The sequence below is a fragment of the Ictalurus furcatus genome, chromosome 5 (genome assembly GCF_023375685.1).
Source record: "Ictalurus furcatus strain D&B chromosome 5, Billie_1.0, whole genome shotgun sequence".
In the NCBI taxonomy this organism is placed as follows: Eukaryota; Metazoa; Chordata; class Actinopteri; order Siluriformes; family Ictaluridae; genus Ictalurus; species Ictalurus furcatus.
The window spans coordinates 22,917,877-22,940,042 of record NC_071259.1 but is presented as its reverse complement, the minus strand read 5'-3'; the positions used below and the strand labels follow the sequence as shown (position 1 = coordinate 22,940,042).

The 22,166-nt window shown below is 40.2% G+C and overlaps 1 protein-coding gene across 1 annotated transcript in view; it reads right to left on the bottom strand.

The window, feature by feature from the left end:
* The window catches only part of agbl4 (AGBL carboxypeptidase 4), a 366,689-nt gene that overhangs the window by 110,547 nt on the left and 233,976 nt on the right, over nucleotides 1–22,166 (bottom strand). Inside the window, exon 6 of the mRNA XM_053625311.1 lies at nucleotides 3,494–3,533. Within this exon, the coding sequence (XP_053481286.1) occupies nucleotides 3,494–3,533 (40 nt within the window). The remainder of the gene's footprint in view (nucleotides 1–3,493; nucleotides 3,534–22,166) is intronic.

The following is a 22,166-nucleotide window of genomic DNA, read 5'->3' as shown; positions in this document are numbered from 1 at the left end:
CTGTACGCAGAGCTTCGTTGTTTGTGGACGAACAATGTGCAGGTCTAATCATTATTTAGCTGTGCCGTGTGCTAGAAAGGTCAGCAGTTTGAAATGTCAGGCTTCAATAGAGCTAGATGCACATCGTGCCGCTCAAGTGTCCAATTAAATGGGGGCTGGCAGGGGCTGGGGGGGTGAAGTGCACTTCACATGGAGGAGCTAATGAGGGGCCAGGGTATTGGAGCCCCCTCTATGGAGAGAAGGGAAGAAGGCAAGGCAGGGGAGATGTGAAAATAAAGCAATGTGAGCAGTGTGAGAATCCCAAAGACCTTCAAAAGCAAGTAAGGGAATATCACTTGATCTTCACATACTTTTACATAAATTTTTACTATCTGAGCAGATGTGCATGAACACGAACACACACACACACACACACACACACACACACACACACTTTTTATAATATGCAGGCAGAAGGTCAGTGTGTCCTGTGTATCACTGCTTTATCTGCCTGAATCATCTCAGGGCACCAGCTGTTTTCCAAAATGCAAGAAAATAAGCTTCCCACACACTCAGTATAGATAAAACAGGGTCAAAGATCATCACAGACACAGACACTTTCTCTGCATCTTAATAAACACACATATACACAGCCTAAGAAGTGTCATGTCCTACAGCACAAAAGGAATGAGTGACATTTCTTTCAGCGTTTCTCACTTTTAGCACTGAAATAATTATTTTTCTGTATCAAAGTAATAAAGCCCATTTAAGTACTTTCCGATCTAATCTTTATCTACTGCATTTGTAGCTTATGTGCAATTACCACAGAAAGGAAGTGAATACGTACAAAAAGTACAAATAACCTGATGATAGGGCAGTTAATAAATGTTAAGATGACATATGCATTTTTTTTGTGTGCTTTCATGACTTCTTTAATCAATGCTATTTGGTATTTAACCTGTAAATCTGTGTAATTTGTCCTGCTGGGGATGAGACAACAGAGGAATCTTTGTGGTCATGTCATGAATGCTGCGCAGAGGCACACTGCTTGCTTTTTGCCCTCAGTTCTCCTATGTTTGTGTTTGTTTTGGCATGTGCCATTGTTTTGTTTTTGGTCTCCACCCAGTCCTGTCATTGGTTGACTACCCCATTGTGTTCACCTTTTACTGTGCGTTCAAGTCCTCCTGGGAAGTTTGTATTTATGAGTGGGGAAGTCGTAATTACGATGTCATGTGCGCTCAAGTCACTTTGATCGGAGCAAGATGGCAGTGTACCTTCTCTTAATTAACTACAAAAAAACAACTAGGTACAGCAAGGTTTTTTAACTCTACTTGTAGAAAATGAAGAACATATAATGAGCATGAGGTGTGTTTTTAAAAATAAATTTATGAAGCCACTGTAAACTTTATCGTTACATATTATATCGTAATTGTACAATGCTATCGTATTTTTTGTGTAGGTAATTAGCTTGTTATATTGTAAATAAAAAATAATAAAGAAATAATACCTGGAATCAGCTTCTGGAGATGAGTAAGCATTCAATTTCAACAAATTTACTGTCAATTACAGACATTGGAGCCATTGATTCCACTATATTTTCTTACTGACACGCCTCCAACACGGAAACTCTGAGCTCAAAGAAAATCTCAGAGTTTCCCACTGCTAATTACGACGTTGTGGTGCCGTTCATGTGCGTTTAACAACTCAAACACAATTTTTCCATCATGACATGAACACAATACCTATTTTTTTATTTTATTATTATTTCTAATTGCGAAGCCTTACCAATTGTTTTCATGGACTAATGAGCCATATTTTTTGTTCCTGTTTTTTCTGGTTTTCCGATATGCACCTGTTATCTTTGTTTGGGGGGTTAGGAAGCTCCTTCTGTGATGTGTGCCAACATGTTTATTGACCCAGTTATGGATTATGATGATGGTTCTTGGATTTCCCCAAAACAAATACCACGCTGAGCTTTATGTACTTACTGTATGTCCTTCCTCTAAAAGCATGCTACAGGTTATGACTTGCCAACATAGTTAAGATAACCCAAAGAAAATACACTAGTGCTTCAGTTTCTTCTGTTTGTGTGTGCATACTGTAAAACATTATGAATGTTTTTGTTACACAAGTAATTTTTGTAAATAATAAAAAAAACAATAAATTCTGTTGTTCCGAAAATTGGATAAAACTGCATAAGAACAGACTTCTTGTATGCAAGACCAACAGATCTCCTCTTAAGAGTTACAGTATACCATTAGTCTCTACTACAGGCACTATTAGTGTAGTAGTTGTAGTTTTGAATTTAACTGATGTAATCATGTATTTTAAATGTTTATTGATGCATTCAACAACTGTCCCTAGAGTTTTATTATAAAACAGTTTTGAGTTAACAACTTTTCGTTCTTTTCTCAGTACAGGAAGTGTTGAAATTATTGTCTGGGGCTCTGGTTCTCAGTGTGGGATATGGGGACCCTCACAGGTGCATGAAGCATAGCCAGGGGGTCTGTGTTTTGTGTATCTATCTATCTCTCTCTCTCTCTCTCTCTCTCTCTATCTATCTATCTATCTATATATCTATATATATATATATATATATATATCTGGGAGTTAAAACCAAAGTACCTGGAGGTAACCCCTGAGGCATTGGGAAAACATGCGGGCTCCGTGCAGGTGAAGGCAGTAATTCAACCCCCAACTCCAGAGGTGCAAGGCAAACGTGCTAACCACTTAGCCACCATGCCCACGCTATCCCCTATATTTTTATTATATATATTGTCTGTGGTCTATGAACTCATTTTAAATGCAGTTGAAAAACTCTGGAGCATTTAACACATGATCTGGGACTGGTTTAGTTTCCCTTTGCAGTTCAGCTATTTGATGGGAATAGTACTAGTATAGTCGTTCAGTCCTGACATGATGGAGTACTTTGCAGGTACAAAAAGCCAAACAGCTATTTAGAGTTTGTAAGTTACATTGATTGCCTAAAAAAAGGGCAAAGCAAAAAGCAAACAAACCATAAAAAAACCTTACTTCTAAAGAGACTAAGCTCTAAAGTGTCTTTGCTTTTACAGGTGAAGGTCAGTAGTACAGTCTAAGCAGTTTGGGGTGAACAGATGCCATGTGAAGCTGTGGAAATTAGCCCACTCAGCATGCCTTCCATAAATGTTATTTTAATCAAAGTGCATTAGAGAGCAGCCAGATATTTTAGACATATGGGCACTACATTCTTCCAGACTTCCCCATCTGTCTATGTGTGTGCTCGGACTACGCTGACTGCAATCACCAAGATGCTTCTGCAAAAGTCTGAGTTCTCCCTCACCACACCGGAGACCATGCTTAGAGCCACTGTTAATGATGTGGTTCTGTTTGACTAGGGGAAGATTCTTAAATTACTTTTTTTTTTAACTTACAACTCACTAGTGCTTGGGTAATTTAAATAGTATGGGGTTAGTAAGAAAATAAATGGACAGGAACACACAGACACACATGCACAGGGACGTCATGTACTCACCTGGATTAGTGATGGTGAGGAGGTCCAACTTTCGCTGTTGCTAAAACAAAAGAAGAAGAAGAACTTAATGAAAAAGACCTAATTTGGTGCGATATTCATTGGCGTTAAATAAAGATCATAAGCTCTATTTATGTGGCATTATTTTTGTACTTATGAAGCCGGGATGTCTGCTGGTGATATTTGGTGATTTTTGTTTCTGCCCACACCAATAAATGTCAAAATGTTGTCTTATATTCCTATTATACTTTAGATATTCCTGCTGTGTTCTGACAATTCTAAATGGTTGCTTTTTGCACTAGACAACATTTTCACCACTGTTGCCATATTGAGTCATTTTTGTATTCTATTGAGATTTCTTTTATTACTAAATGATGGAAATTCAAAAATGTAGTTGGCATAGACTATATCATATTGTTTCATTATACCATTTTCCAGAAACCAGCTAGAGGTAAGGAGAAAAAAAGATTAATTTCAGAGTACAATGCCACAAGCTGATTAAATTGACTATTATGTTGACAGCTAGCAGTATAAAACCTGACATTATATTCATATGACACAATATCATACAATTTGTGGGGTCCTTGAACAAACATTCATTTTCAGTTTGTGACACACTCATCTGTGTTAGTTAGTTGAACAAAACCTACTAGTAATTCATGTTAATAGCCATCTGTGGCTGGAATTTATATATATATATATATATATATATATATATATATATATATATATATATATATATATATATATATATATAAATAATGATAATGAATCTTTATTGGTCACATATACAGTAGAGCACAGTGAAATAGTTTTCTTCGCATACCCCAGCCTGTCAGGAAGCTGGGGTCAGAGCGCAGGGTCAGCCATGATACAGCGCCCCTGGAGCAGAGAGGGTTAAGGGCCTTGCTCAAGGGCCCAACAGTGGCAGCTTGGAAGTGCTGGGGATTGAACGCCCGACCTGCTGATCAGTAACCCAGAGCCTTAACCGCTAAGCCACCACTGCCCTATATCTATATATATGTATCTATGTGTATATATATATATATATATATATATATATATATATATATATATATATATATATATATATATATATATATATATATATTTATTTATTTATTTATTTTACACACACACACACACACACACACACACACACACACACACATATATATATATATATACATACACACACACACACACACACACATATATATATACATACATACATACATACATGCATTTATATACACATACATATATATATATTTCTTTTCTTTTTTTTTAACTACAGATAAGACATGCAAAAATTTTTTCCTTTTTCAAAAAGCAGGGCAGAATTTATTAAATCTAAATATGATATTCGGACAAACTGCAAATAAAAACGTCCAATTGTGATTTGGGATGCAGGTGCATTCACACCTGAAGAAGTGTATATGCTGTAATGAGGGACCACCAACCACATGACCCCCACCATGTTTTACATCAGGCTATTGTCCAGTGATGGCTCTAAGTGTATCCGACCCACAAAAAGATTACTGTATTGTGTATTATGTAAGTAAGGATTTCCCCTGATCTGCTTTCATACAGGTTTTTATCCATGTTGTTTCTGTTGCATATTTCTATCGTCAAAAACATTGCACAACCAGTAATGGAGAAACAAACCCCATGTAATCTGATCTGACTGATGGAACTGACTTGCGTGTCCAGAAAACCATATTTTAATTGGATTTGAAATCACACATAAATATGGCTTGAATGATTGGAAAGTCAGATTTAATGTGTTTTTCAAATCACGCATGCAGACTAATAAATCAAGTTTGAGTTGCTACTGGCTTGGAGTCATCTTGTGTCTGTTTTACCTTCTCCTTCTTCTTTATAACTGTGTGTGTCTGCTACAGACGGAGTAATGGAGGATGTAAGAGGTTACCCACTTTAACACTTCACACTTTCTTTGGACTGACAGTAGTGGGTAGAGGGCTAGATGAGGGGCTACCTCACTCCCTCTCTCCTCTTACACTTGCTCTCTCTCACCCCCTATATTCCCATCTCTCCCTCACTCTTTCTCTCTTCCACTCGCTCTGTAGCTCTGCAACCAAGCTGGAGGCTCTTCTGAGTGACACTAATCAACACCTTTCTTTCTCTTCTCTTCACACTCGCACTCTCTGTATGTCTCACTCGGTATGTCAGCCATGTGCTTGGGTGGAGACCGAAGCTTGTAACTGTGTGTATGTGTGTGTGTGTGCGTGCGTGAGGATAAGCATTAACTTGTGAAATTTTCATTGGTGGTGCCCATAACAGGTGTCAAATTCATGACATCATACAATTTCACAAATGGGTGTAATGTCACCCATTTGACCACAAATGAAATGTACTGCCACCTTTAGTTCACAAATCAGATGCATTTCTACTTGTGTTAGAATGATCTGGAGACAATGTTTGCTCTTTGCATTAACCTCCATCTACTTGCAACCAAAGCACCGGCAACGTTCTGTTTGGCTAATCAACACTTCCAGTCTGGAGCAACACGTCGAGTAGTCTATCATCGGCTGGAGAATGATTATTGCTTCGTCTTCCGTCACTGTTCAGGTCCCAAAACCGCATACCCATTCACTAAATAGTACAGTCTTACCATAAACACTGTACTATTTTATCATACTATTTAGTATGCTACTATGCAATTTGGACCACAGCCTTTAAATCACTGAAAACAAATTACATACAACTGCTGCAAAAGTTAATACTAATATGGACAACCGAAACGGGACGCTACAATGTGTAGTACCATTATACTCCAACATGTATCATCCTTACCAAAGTGCCAAAGGCAATGAGAAGTATGCAAAGAACAGACAAAAGAAGACAAAGTTCCAAAGTATTTATTGTAGTAGTTTAAATACGCCTAAATACAGGACATTTTTGTCTATCTGAAATATTGTGGGTGCTCGAGCTTCAGAATACCCATGGAGCTGGCGCCTATGAGTGTGTGAGAAAGACTGTTCCCTCCAAGTTATGTATTCGTGGGTTGCAGTGTGTTCAAGTAGTCTCCCGGTGAGAGTGTGTGACAAGGGCTGAAGCAATTCACAAAAGTCATACTTCAGATCAATAAGTGTCTAATCAAAGGTTAACGCACACCCTCATTGACATGCTGTGGCTTGGAGAGTGCACACACACACACACACACACACACACTCAAATTCTGACATCACTGCGCATCCTTTTCCATGAGTGGCTCCACTCAGAGATAGGAGAGAGGTGACTGTATACTGATATACACGCACATGTGCACACACACACACACACACACACACAAACCTGATAAATGTCCCCCAACTATGAATATGTAATACACATTTGTTACAAATCACACAAAAGTGCTGCTTGTATCTTGAAAAGCGTCATTATTGTGGCTCCCCCTGCTGGATATGCTGCTTTCTGCATCTCATACAGGATTAGTCAAACCCTCTGAGCATGACCAAAAGGGCTCCTAGTTTTAAACTTATATCTCTAAGACACTCTTAATCAGATCCGTTGATATCCCAGAGCAGGTAAAAGCTTTGTAGCACTTCGACTGAAAGTAAGGCTCAATAATAACCATGCTTAAAGGTCATTCTGGGTTCAACACATCAAAACATCCATGTATGACCATTATATAGCATTAGATAGGGATAGGGATAGACTATTTATAAATCCATGTGTTGATCCACTATAAATTCATTATTGCAGTACGAGATGGAGTAGCAAAAAACAAAGCCAAAAACAACAACAACAACAACAACATTTAATTCTCTATTGTTTCTATTTCTTTCTCCAACATCATCATTTGTTTGAGGCCCCCAAAATAGCAAACACTATAGCTGAAAGCTAGTCTGAGCTAATGCCCTGGTTAATGATGGGCTGTGCAGATTCTAGTCATGAGCACTGAGTTTAAAATGGGGCCATCGGCCAATTATTATTGTAGTACGTCATTCACTGCCATTATAGCGTGACTCAAATAATGTCTTCAGGAAGCAAGTACTCATGAAGCATCCAGTACAATTACTTCTAGTGTCACTGAGCAAACAACACTGAAATAAACAGGAAGCAAAAGCTACAGCTTCCTTATGTTCTTAAACAACCTCATTGAGCTAGACCTGATAATAGCTCCGTCCTTCACAGCGGTTAGAGACAAAAATCTCTATAAGACAACCATATGTTAGATCCACTGATGTTAAAACAGTGAGGACAGAGATATGGTCAGAAATGTCTGCCCTGAGCGAGTGAGTGCTTCCTGCAGTGTCTCTACCTTAAACACTCAGATCAGGCCATGGAGAAATCAAGCTGCCCTCAGGGCTTTGGATTATTAGAGCTGCTGGGGTGTGCTTATCCTATGATCACTTAAATCACTTAAATTTGACTGGGGAAAGCAACCAAAAACCCTGACACAGTTTTTCCTCATAGATGGGTGTTATAGCATTAAAATAATACGGGATATAAATTTGGATCCTTGTTTCATAAATCTGCCGGCCAAGTCATTACTATAGAAGGGTGATGATTGTTACTGCGTGGATCTGGGTGCTCCCAATAAGGAAAACAAGGTTTAATAAAATCTGTAAGAGACCTCCTGAGTATGGAGGATAATTTATGGACTGTAGCACCACTGAATATTCAGCACAAATGAGTTGAGTATTTTTTTTCCCTTACACCACAATGAATGGCCATGGCGCAAAATAAAAATAAGAGGTGAGAGAAAAACGAGAGAGGAGCAGTTTTCATTAACACTCAATGAGGCATTGCAGCTTTCGCTAAATGCTGATTCTCGTCCTGTGATAATGGTTAATTAGACCATTGTGCTCCTCTCTCTCACCCAAACTGTCATTCTGACGCCTGCCTGAATGGGATGCTTAGTGTTTCCCAGGAACACACACACACATAAAGAGAGAGAGAGAGAGAGAGAGAGAGAGAGAGAGAGATTACGAGGACAATTCTGGGCATGAAAATAGGATTGTATTAATCTTTATCAAACAAAGCTCTGTGCCAGGGAATTCCCTATATACAGAGAGAGAGAGAGAGAGAGAGAGAGAGAGAGAGAGAGCAGCCATGAGTGTCCCAGAATGCCCTAGTGTCTAAGGGCTTCCCCTTATTCCTGGTGCCATATGCTGGCACATATTCACTCCAGTCCACACACACACACACACACACACACACACACACATACGTACACACACACACACACACACACACACACACACACACACACACGAATAAATTCTCCATTTCTTCTCAATCACTGATTATGTGACAATATAATGAGTCACCAAGCTACCTGATTCATGCATAATCCCTGATATTCCTCGGTTTTTGCTTTGCCTTTGCTGGCCTACATTCAGACCCGACTCCAAATAGGCCAGACGTCCCAAACTTTCTCCATAAAATGCCATTAATCTTATCAGACTGATGCGCACCTTTCCAATAGCGGCTTAATCTGGGTTGGCTGCAGCCCGGCACGACTGTAATTAAGATGGCTGGTCTGCAGATAGAGGAGGGAGGGAGGGGGGGGGGGCCTCACCAGCAAAACCCTTCATTTACTAAACCTCACTCCTTATGAACGAATTAAATATTCATGCACAGTCTACCCAAAGCCCATTTGCAATATTTCCTCCTGAATTTACTTTTCATATTTGCTGATGATTATCCTGCATGTGGGCACATGAGAAAGGAGGGGGGTTATTTAAAAATCCACCCAACAATTTGGAGTCTCATTTCACATTCATGTAAGGTCAATATTAAAAGATTAACCTGAGTCATTTCACCTTAGCTATCTATTTAAGAAAAGAAAAAAAAAAACCTACGGTAGCAGATAGCAGACTAAATGATTTGATTGGAATATTGCAAGGAAGGGTACATTAGCAAATGGAGGGCATCACGAGGGGGAAAGCGTCTACACAAAGCAAGCAGACTTTGGCCCTAGATTATGGCGGAGGCACGGAAAATCGACACACCCTCTTTCCACACACGTGCCGTCCGTGTAGTGATGAGGTAAGGGAAATTAGTTGCGAGCTACTTCGGTTGTTTGCGTCTGTCCCAGTAGTGACGCACAGACTCAGTGTCTTTGTCGATGTCCTCCAAGGACTCTTTTGTCTGATGGCAACAATCCCCCAGAGAGAGTGTGTGTGAGCAAAAGACAGAAGGAAGGTGAATCAACAATCTTAGTCACCTCGTTTTAAGGAGGAAACACCCCAGTGAGAGTGAGAGTGAGTCAACATCCCCCAACGCACTTCTCACACACACACCCCTCCTTTTCGCCCCCTCTTCTCCACCGCCTCCCTAATTTCCAGCTCGGCCCTCCCCTGAGTTGCGATGCTCCCCTGTGATGTGAGAGTGGTCTGAGGGATGAGCTCACTCTGAGATCATGCTCTCGTGAGCTTCTCATCTTACACGTCCCTTGCTGACAGCTTACCGAGCACACACTCGAACACACTAAAGCTCAAGGACCACACACTCATCCTGGCTTTATTCCCAAATTTGAAAATCAGCGCTTGGGAAAAAAAAAACCCCAACAATAACTAGTCATTGTTAAAATACACCTGAACTCAAAACGTCATTTTAAAATGGATTCCTGTTCAATATTGTTTTTATAAAACGATATATTGCTAGTTGACATTTCACACTGTTCTCAGTTGACCCTGCGCTCTACTGAACTAGCGAGCTAACTTGTTGTTAATGTATATTTTGACAGGTTTGTCTATTGTTATAGCTATGGTGCATTCTTTTTTTTTGTTGTTGTTAAAAGTCAGGTGACTAAAAATACTCTGCAATATAATGTTCCGGAGCTGCTTCAAATCACAATGACAATCCTGTAATAGTACCTGACAAACCACAGCGCTGAGTCATGGGTGTTGAGTCAGAATTGGAGGGAAATCTGTATACATATGTTATACGCCAGCTAAGATACATCAAATATCATCATGCTGCAACGTTAGGCACAAAAGAAGTCCAACTACATGATGACAGGCAAGAGCCAGCAACCAATAAGGAGACAGAGAACGAGTACGAGTGTGAGCTCATGTGAAGAAATGAAATAGAATTAAGAGAGAGAGAGAAAAATGAATTCAGGTGTTATGCAAATTTAGCGGTTTATCTTGCTGAACACGTTTGTTCTCTGATTTAGTGAAAAGCTAGTGAATGATACAGTTTATCATCACAGAATTTGAATTGCTACCCAGGTGCTTAGCTAGAGAACTGGTAAGAAATGTGACTCGTGGGAAGTGTATACGTGTTTCTCTGGATTTTTGTATTTCAAACTCGGTTATATCAGGCAAGAGTGAACGCTTCGGGGCATCTGCTCGACCCAAGTGTTTACTTATTGCTTTGCGTATTGATTAGTGTATTCGTGCCTGACGTGTGTGATAGGCTGGAGAAAAGAATAGACAGATTACATTATAAAGTACATGAAGAACACAGATTAGGTAATAAAATGCACAGTCTCTGCAGGATTGAGAGATTTTGCGATCACATAAATCGAGGAAACTCTGCGATTTTTGCGGGAGCTTTCAAGTTTTCTAAATTACTGCAGATTTTTCATGTGACATCATCACGACGCCCCTTCAGCCAAAACCCTCTTCAATTCACGTACGTCGAACATGAGTACAGCTAAAAGGTCTCGTTTACCAACAAACATCACTGCGAAAGACCGTGCAATTCCGATTTCGCCAATTTAAGGAGTTTTCCACAAAAGCACACAAAAAACTCGCGGATTTCAGGTCATGTAGAACTAGAGGTGATGGTTTAAACAGTATAAACATGACAGAATCCAAATCTGTCTCTCTAGTCCTTTACACTTTGTGCAATAAATATGCTGCCAATAGACTCTTTCTCAAATTTGACTCACAGTAAGATTAAGGCAGATTTTCTCTTGTCCATCGTTAAAAAAAGAGAGAGCTGCCTGGCCATCTCTGCTGCATGACCCATGGTTTAAAAATAAAGCCCAACAAAATAAAAGATTCATTCCTTAGGAGAGTGGTGGCTCCAGTCAGACCCGAGGCACCTTCCAGACCACCTGCACGGGGCAGCAGCTCAGGACCAGCTCGGCCGCCTTAGAGCAGAGAAACTAATAACCCCATAGCCGACGCTGCATCTCCTCTATTCAGCACTTAAAAGCCATGATTGAATTTCATCTTGATTTCATTAAATATTCATAAAGGCCAATTAGAAGGGCAGTGCAGGCTGGAAGTGAGGACCCCTCTCCATCACTCTGTCACACACACTCCATCAGATGCTACAGGGTGGGGCAGCATCCAACAGACCAGCAGATCCAGCCGGGAGAAAGTCTCCAGATAAATCTCTCTCCTTCACTTTGTCGGTATTGCCTTCTCGTTCTCTCCGCTCCATCCACTTTAACCGTCTCACACACTCACAGAGAACAGACACTGTAGACTGATAGGATATGATATGATACACTCACACTGAGACATCGTTAAATAAAACTGGAAGGCAAGGAAGAGCTTTATGCTATAGATAGAGATGCATAGAGAACATTAGGCTCTAATAGGCACTGAGCAGAGCCATGCCCCACACACACACACACACACACACACAATTCATCCATCCATCCATCCAGAACATGCCACTTGCTGACTGATGGACTTTCAAACTGAGTTATGAGAGACAGTGAGCCAGACTAGAGGTGGAAGATTATAGGACAAGGGAAGATGAGCAAAATGGACGACGGAGAGGTAGAGGGTAGATTTCATAAACAAAACAGCATGTGGTCAAACAAAAATCAGTGCTAGTGCTCCAGGCAGAGCCATTAAAAGGCTTCATTTGAAAGTGGGTATGAGTTTGTTACGAATATATGAGTTGGTATATGGAAGTAGGTGCGTGTTAGCCTTTTTTCCACCAACACAGATCCAGGTCTTTTATTTATGGTTTTTTTTTTTGTGGTAATCATATAAACGACGATTTGAAAAGAGTAACATTCAATGCTATCTTTTACGGCCAAAAGTCACATCCTCATACAGTCTTGACAGCCGGGCAAACACAAACATTGATCCAAAGAAGTAAAACTTAATCCTGACCATCATCAAATAATAAACCATACCAATTAAGTAGGCTAAACATAGAATATGAATTTTATATTCATACACCAACACTGGTAGGAACATTCTTCTGTAAAGGTGCATATAAATAGTGTTTAAATAGTGCAAACTCTAGTGCAAAGTCTTAACTATAACTATAAGCTGAAAACAAGAAATCAGTATATAAACACAATAATGATTCAAATCAAGTACAAGTTTGAAATGTAAACACAGATTCTGACTTTATTTTGTAACTACATACTAGGGTTGGAACTCTACCTTCTGACATGCTTGTTCTTGTTCAACGTGTGAGATGCCCATGTTGTCGCATGTAAACACATCATCAACTACTGTATTCCGCCAATAGGATGATAAATTCTTATCATGGGGAGGCATATCATGGACAATGCGATACGGCACAGCCCTAGCCCATGGTTCCTACAGTTTTCTAATGCATTTGTGAACACTTTATATGCACAGCAAAAAGACACTGTCATAGCCAATAATCCCATGCAAAAGCTGTATGTTTACCTGTTTATTCTTGTCAAAGGTTTTTTCCAGTGTAACTTATATTTAGTTTGTTATAGTTGGTGGTAAAATGATTGTTGATTTGATGGAGATGCCAGTGATCCTGACCCTTTCTGCTCTCCGGACCTGCCGGATCCATCCTGATGCCATACCTCTGGATGGAGCGCTCATCAACTGGAGGCTACAGCCTGGAGATCGCTGAGGATGGTATCACTTGAAGTACCATGGAAATGGTTCTGGACCTCAATTCCACATGGACATTCTCAGCGTGGTGCTGGAACTATGGTTCCTGCTGTGGCCTTGTGACTGCAATTACCACATGCAGTTTTACACTCAGGTCTCCTTTAGTGAACTTCCCTTTACTTTCACACTATCCGTTGTTACCCAGATGAGGAGGGGTTCCCTTCTGAGTCCGGTTCCTCTCAAGGTTTCTTCCTCATATCATCTTAGGGAGTTTTTCCTTGCCACCATCACCACCAGCTTGCTCAATAGGGATAAATTCACACACTTAAAATCTGTGTTCTGTGTTGATACGTTTCTGTAAAGCTGCTTTGAGACAATGTCCATTGTTAAAAGCACTGTATAGATAAAACTGAATTGAATTGAATTCAGTTGTTACTTCCTCAAACCTCTGATGCCTGGTTGTAAAATTGAATTTTTACAAATGAACAATAATCTTCAAGCCGACCCTTTTCATCACATACTTTTCTTAGTAAACACAAAACATGTCCAAGTAAACTAGTCTCATTGTTTTTACTCAGTTTTAGCTGGAAATGGGGTGATCCATGACATGATATTATTGGCTAATATTCTTATAAAACATCATTGCATTTGTCTTTTAAATCAGTGATACTAATGTATTGTGCACAATATGGCCAGGGGCATAACCACCCAGTAAAATAAGGTCAGTTTCAGGTTGCCTTTACCGGCAGTCATGCAAATAACTTGAGTTGTTGTCATGGCAACAAGATAATGTCATCCCCAAGCTTCTGATGTGACTGTTTCTTGGTTCCAGACCATCAGCATTTTGGTATTGGAAATAAAATGACTTTGCTAACCAAACTAATAAGTGCAGAACGGTTCCATGTTATGCGCTGGTACTGGCACGATCACGGGCACACCGCAGTAAAAATAAAAAAATAAAGAAATAAATAAATGAATAAATAAATAAATAAAAGCATGCTGCTTGCTAAAGGGGATGGACACAGAGTGCGAATGTGCAGAGTAAAGATTGTTATTTTAGTTATTTCAGATTTCTCTCTATATAGATCGGCTCACTGGGGAGGCACATTACAGACAAGCGGCACAGTTCATAGGCAGTGCAGTCATGGGGCCTGTCATAACAGCAACCTGAAGACCCCCTTCCTCGTTGACCCAAAACAAAAATCAATACCGTGCTGCCGACTTCACAAAATCAATCAATCATTTTACAGGCCGGATAGCTTACCAAATGGCCCATTCTCAATCTGCTCTCCAAAGGGACCTGTCACTGATGGAGTCCTGAAGGAGTGACCTGATATTTATGTGATGCAAAGATCAATGACCTCCTGCTTGCTCCTTGTTGAGCAAAGCCACACTGCTGAGTCATCGTGCATAAGAGCAGTGCACTCTGGGACAACCGCACAATCTCCCAGCAGTACCTCGAATTAGCCTCATGCACTGCTTTAAGGCCAAATCTGAATGTTTGGCTTTTAGATAAAAGTTAAAGCACCCGGATGGTGTATTGGTTGCTATGAAATCAGCTGCTGGAAGTCGTGTTGCACCAACAGGAAAGTGTGTGAATGAAAGAATGATTACTCAAAGTGCTCTGGAGTTCATATCTCTGATTAACTAAAGAAAGTGATAGGACTAAATTGGTTGAGGCTGCCAGGATAATCTGTTGGAGTACACAGACATATTATTTCCTGCCTTTATCGGATAAAAAGCAATTTAAAGGAAATAAAGCAAAGCAATTGGTACACCATCTATTGTGTAGGTCAGACAGTCTGACTTAACGTTTACTGGCTTGGCTTCATTTTTGGAAGATGTGTGTGCTCAGGAGCAGAGCTAAGTAATTTATCGCTATATGAACATACAGTATATGATGGAATTGCTTGCACTGACCTCTCAGGCACACACACACACACACACACACACACAAAAACAATACAATACTCAGGAAAACACAGTGAAATAGACAACACAAAAGTGGCTGTGAGTGCATGTACGTGTGTGCATGTGTGTGTGTGTGCGTAGCATGGCTCTGCTCAGTGCATAGTTTAGCTCACATCTCAGAGGTGACCTAGAGGAGGAGTAAAGGACGAGAAGCCATTTCCTAATCAGATCAAATAAAACATGTCTCTAATCAGATGGCAAAGGAGGGCAGGAGCAGCAGAGCACACACATACACACACACACACACACACACACACATTGTATTGAGACACCAAAGGTTGAAAGAAAGCGATAGATGAAAAAAATGTTCAAATTCCTCAGTTAAGGTAATAAAACACGACAGGGTGTGCTCTAACAGAACAATAATCAGCAACAGGATTACTATTAAAAAATATATATGTATTAATGAACAATTTGCTAGGGGCGCGCAGTGTCTTAGTGGTTAGCACGTTTGCCTCACACCTCCAGGGTCGGAGGTTCGATTTCCGCCACTGCCCTGTGTGTGCGGAGTTTGCATGTTCACCCCGTGCTGCGGGGGTTTCCTCCGGGTACTCCGGTTTCCTCCCCACAATCCAAAGACATGCATGGTAGACTGATTGGCATGTCCAAAATCTCCATAGTGTATGAATGGGTGTGTGAATGTGTATGTGATTGTGTCCTGTGATGGATTGGCCACCTGTCCAGGGTGTACCCTGCCTTCTTCCCCATGCTCCCTGGGATAGGCTCCAGGTTTCCCGTGACCCTGTAGGATAAGCGGTATAGAAGATGGATGGATGGATGAACAATATGCTATAAATTACAATTAAAAAATGTATTAATGAACACCATACTTTTGTTTTATATCCTTTTATAGTTATATTGTATATATATGCTGTGGAACGTCTGAGAAACAGGTTCATTTCTGTTAATAAATTCGTTATAGCAGCTATAAACACCTGCACCCTTACAGAGAACATCACAAGATCAACAATAATTTTTTATATATTATTATTTACAAATATTATTTACAAATATACAAATAATATTTTTCTTTTATAAATGAAAAACGTGTTATTATTTATAAAAGAAAAATTATATTTGTATAATATCAACAACGAACCAAATATAAGATTATGAAGCATATTTCTAGCAATCTTTACACATTTTAACTCATTTACATTTTCTTATTATATTGGCAGATCTTTAGCTTGAAGAAATCAATGCTTCAAATTAGTAAAATTATCTGCCAATTGAACAAGACTGGGCTTCAAATGTGTACAAACGGCTAAGAAAAATAATATCTTCTAAAACTATATTATATGAATAAATTTATACTTAATTAGATGTAAATTTATAATACGAAATACCAGATCAATTTGACTATATTCAAGATATATATGTCACTTGTCAGCTCAGCTGTCATTTTTTTTTTTTTTTTTTTGCAGTGAAACATTGTTGCTGCCTTTTCAGTTGCTAACAAGGTAAAACAGGTCAGTTTCAGGTTGCCTTTAATGGTCGTCATATAAATAATTTAGCCATGCTTGCAGAAAAAAAATAGAAGACATTTAAAGGTAGGCAAAATACATTAAACTCAAGAGATTGTCATGGCAACTGTATAATAAATCTTCCAATCAAGCTTGAGAGTTTCTTGGTTCCTGACCAGCAGGGAATTTATGATGGAACCCTAATTAACTTTGCTGACTCTTTTGAAATGGAGAAGTGCAGAACGGTTCCAAGTTAGAACCCGGTACCGGCACCAGTCAGGCAATGAGGCTGAACCCTTGACTCACATGTTGAATTGTAGGTATCTACTTGTTACACTCTAGTATTTATAGGAAGTCGACACTAAACATTGCTCCTCACATACACATACAGAACATTTGGTTTATATTAATGTAACATGCCTTTAAAGACAGATTTATCTTTTTTTTTGCTGATTTTAGTGTACACACATCCAGTTCACTGAGAATGAACAATCAGAGTGAATTAATCTTTACATCTAAATATAGCCACTGTAATAAATATGTCCCACAAACAGCAGATAATGATAGCACTGTGACAAACAGAAAAGGAATACTTAAGCAGGGGTTTTGTCCTTTTTCCCTCGTTCTTATCCCAAACTAAGTGTACTTGCTGTGCTCCACTTTCTGTGCACCTTCGCCACATGCGCGATCCTCTTTCCGAATTACACACTCCTGTAAATTCCGCAGTCATTTAGATTGCAGCAGCAGAAGCCGCAGAGACGAGGTTAGCGCGGGACGGAATGTGCATGAGCTGATATGGACAGAGCAGTTTATGAAGTAGTCCTGTATTTGGGACTGATATTACAAAAACAACACACTAGCCCATCAGCTTTGACATGGTGGCTAACCGGATGGAAAATGCACACGACTAGAAACAAAGTCAGAGGGAGAAAGTGTGTGAGTGTGTGTGTGTGTGTGTGTGTGTGTGTGTATAAGAGAAAGAGGGAAGGAAAGCAAGCTAAATCTTGGAAGAATTTGTTTTGACTGGGCTAGGTCGGGCCTGTTTGAGTGAAACAGTTAGACCAGAGGAGCAGAGGCTCTGCAGCAGAGCTAAATTTGGAGTACAGTGATTACTACAACGTGGCCTGATCTCTAAGAAGAGGGCACACACGCATACGCACATGCACAAACACACACACACACCCAGTGAACTGCTGAGAGAGACATGGGGAGGAGTAAAAGGGCATGTTCTCTGTTGCTGTGGGGCTCTGCCAACAAAATGCCTTATGGGCTGGAAATTCTGCAATCAAATCCGTCCTTAAAGACAATCCGGCCAGTGTGAACATTTTATTAGCTAGATGCTGTGATGGAGAAAATAAAACGGTGAAAGGGAAGGACAGGGAGGTGTATATCCTACAGAAGCAGTACTGCTTGTGATCCTCACTAGTGCTACTGGTTTCCTCTCTCTCTCTCTCGCTCTTTCTCTCTCGATGCATGGCATTTTAAAGCTGTGGTAAGCAGAATGCATTGTAGGATGTCATTATCCCTGAGAACACTGACTGAATGTGGAAACGCTTTGGATTTGTGCTGACAGGATTTGTCTGAGTTATCAGTCTTTGCCTCTGGCAGCATAAAAGATACTCATGAATGTGAAGGAAGCGGTTAGACGGGTGAAACACTAATGACACTGAAAGGACAAGACCACAATAGTCTCTGGTGAGAGTGTTATGTACGCTCAAGCAACAGAAATGTCGCCTGGTCCCATACTGCTGTCATATAAGCTGGAGGCACATCACTCATACCGTTTGATTTAAACATAAAAAAAAATAAAAAATTAATGATGGAAAATAGTCTGACCAATCTCATGCTTAATACGCCGTATGAATGATAATCCCACTGTGTGTCTCTGCCACTAATCTCGGCATTTCAAAAGTCACAAAGGGAGAGGAAATGAAAAGTTTAGATGTTGAAGTTTGTATCTTCTGCTCTGGGAGATAAGACAGAAAATGACAGGCTATATGTTCTATGTAAACGTAATACGCTGAAACTGATAAGAACATGTGACGGAGAAACAGATGCTGCTGGGCTGATACGTTAATACCTACATGTCACACACACACACACACACACACTCTGTCACAGAAAAAGTGATAGTCTGTTTTTATTTATTTATATATTTATTCATATTTATTATATGAACACATTTATATTTATTATATACTCATAATATATTATTAGGATTATTTATATTTGAATCTAAGAATAATTTACATACTTGGTACACAAGCTACAGTAAATGATTTATGATTTCCCGTAAAGACAAAGCACAGTGAGCTATCATTTATTTTATAATAGCGTTTAAATGAAAGGTACTGTATGTGCAGGAACGTTAAATGAACAATTATTTTCTGGAAAATAAAATTAAAGACAATGAGATCAATAAAGGCTAAAATTTGAAGGAGGTAGACTAGACTAGCACATCCCTCATGTGCGCTCCACAATCGTTCTATTTCTAAACTTCTCTTCACTGCGATTTCATTTGTGTCTGTAATATGTTTATTTTTTTATTTTTTTTATTTTAAATATTAGTATGCACCGGCATGCATACTAATTTTTATAAACGAATTAGAATGGCAACAATACAGCATGAGAGGGAATATTATTTTGAGATAGAGAACGAGATAAAAGACTGACAGGGAGTGACAGAGAGAGTTCTAGAAAAAGAATTGACCTTGAAGGAAATGAAGAAGAAATAAGTTTAAAATGAGCAAATATCGAGCAGAAAACGTATTCAGACGCTCACTGTACAGACTCCTCACTTAACTACTGCACTTTACACATAGCCTACTGACTCTATACTCCAACACTGCCTATTACATTCCCCTCCCATGACAAAATAAACAAGAAAACAGTAATTTGAAGCATCTGTAATCACCTTAGCCACATCCTCTGAGCTGCACGCCTTAATTTTGCATGCTTTTAATTTGTTTTCACAGCGGTTCGAGCAAATTGAATTTGTTAATTAAAGCAGCAAAATGAAATGCTGAGCATTATTGACGAGATGCTAATTGTGTTAGTGTGGAAATTGGGAAGGGGGGGGGGGTGAGAAAAACAGGGGGATTGGGGGAGGGCTTTTGCGTATCAATAGCCAGGACAAATCGCATTACAGCAGAAGAAAGGGAACACAGTGCAGCAGACAGACCCTGGAGTGTGTGTGTGTGTGTGTTTGCGTTTATGGAACTAGCTATATATAAAATGTCAATGCACAGCATCTATGCATCTAAACACTTTTTCATCATGTAAGTATAAAGCAAATCAATGGTATGGCAATACAGCACTGGCAGTCAATTTCATTTTAATTATGCTTTGAGTGCATCTAATGAAATTCATTGCACAAGCAGAAACCGAACTCTACTCTGGAAATGAATCAATTACAGGTTCCTGACACCAGTTTTGGGCACCCAAAGGAAATTCTCAACATTTTCCCTTACTCCCAACACACCTGGTCCAATTTATGATGGGAGTGATAAACTAAGTGTTTTTTTTCCCTCGTTACCGAAAGTACTGGAAGTTTTCAGAATGAGAAATCTAGAACTTTGCCTTTTTTTGCCCAACAGTTCTATAAATGTCATGGATATGCTGGAAGGAACCCGGGACTACAGTTCCCAGCAGCCACTGCACCCCACTGCTTCACTGTCACATGACCACCTGCACCTGATTCACATTCATGCTAACAAGCACTTGTGTGTGTGTGTGTGTGTGTGTGTGTGTGTGTGTATATATATATATATATATATATATATATATATATATATATATATATACACATATACATATATATATATATATATATATATATATATATATATATATATATATATACATACACACATACACACATACACACACACACACACAGTATATAGTCACAGTTTGCACTGCACTCCTTGTCTTGCTTTGTCTTTCTTTACCGTTGTTTCTTTTACTGTGATTATGGTCTTTGTTTTATGTTTATTCCTAGTCTTAGTGTTTTTGCCACAAGTTCTATAGATCCTGTTTTGTGCTTTGTTTGAATTTATATTAAACCTAATCGGCACTTGCATCTGTCTCTGGCCCCAAACCCTGACAGAAAGCAAGACCTTAAAAAATGGATACAGCAGATTTTTTCTCGACCCAAGAGGCTATTTTGGAGTCCCTGAGGTTGCAGGCATAGGGGAGGGAATCGTGGATTAGGGCCACAGAAGCATGGCTGAAAGCGTTGCATGCGTTAACTCTTTCACTACCCTCCCTCCCCTACTGCGGATCTCGCTCAGCCTGCCGAGTCAACAGAGAACGTCGCTCAGCCTCCCTGCTCGACTAAGGACGCCGCTCAGCATCCCTGTTCATCTGAGGACATTGCTCCGTCTCCCGTTTCGGTCGAGAGCTCCGCTTTGCCTCCCTGCTCTGCCTCGGACATCACTATGCCAGGCTTCTCTCTGGACGTCGCTCTCTTTCCTACTCCACTGAGAACGTCACTCCGCCTCCCTGTTCGGCTGAGGGTGTCGCTCCACCGTCCTGCTCTGCTGAGGACGTCGTTCTGCCTCCATGTTCCGCTGAAGACATCACTCTGTTTCTCTGCTTCGCGTCACATGTTGCTCCCCCTTCTTGCTCCACGGAGGACATCACTCCCCCCTCCTGCTTCGCGGAGAGCATCGCTCCCCCTTCTGGCCTCTTGGAGAAATTTTGTTCCCCCCTCTGACCTCGCGGAGAGCGTCGCTTCCCCCTCTAGCTCAGTGGTTAACGTCGCTCCCCCCTCGGGCTCTGCCTTGTGCTTCGTTCCTCCCGCTGGCTGCAAGGTGGCAATCGCTCCACACCCAAGCCAGGCCGGGGATATAGCATCATCTCTCTGCGGTACGGAAGAGACCGTCCCGCATCTGTACCCAAGAAAACACATCAAGTGTCCTCGTTATGGCCCCACAAGAGATGACACTCAAGTGAACTTTGAAACACATAAGGACCTCTGGTCTTGGTTTTCAGGACCTCCTTCTGAACTTATTACGTGCTTCAGGAGTAGCACGTTAAGGGGGGATAACGATATGCCACGCGTCACCGATATGCCGGAAGGAACCCGAGACTACAGTTCCCTGCATCATTGTCACATGACCATCGGCACCTGATTCACATTCATGTTAACGTGCACTTGTGTGTCTGTGTGTGTGTGTATGGATGTGTGTGTGTGTGTGTGTGTGTGTGTGTGTGTATATATATAGTCACAGTTTGCACTGCACTCCTTGTCTTGCTTTGTCTTTCTTTGCAGTTGTTTCTGTTACTGTAATTATGGTCTTTGTTTTATGTTTATTCCTAGTCTTAGTGTTTTTGCCACAAGTTCTATAGATCCTGTTTTGTGTTTTGTTTGAATTTATATTGAACCTAATCTGCACTTGCATCTGTCCTCACCTCCAAACCCTGACTGTAAATAAGGTTCTAGCTCAATATCGGCACTAATCAAACCCA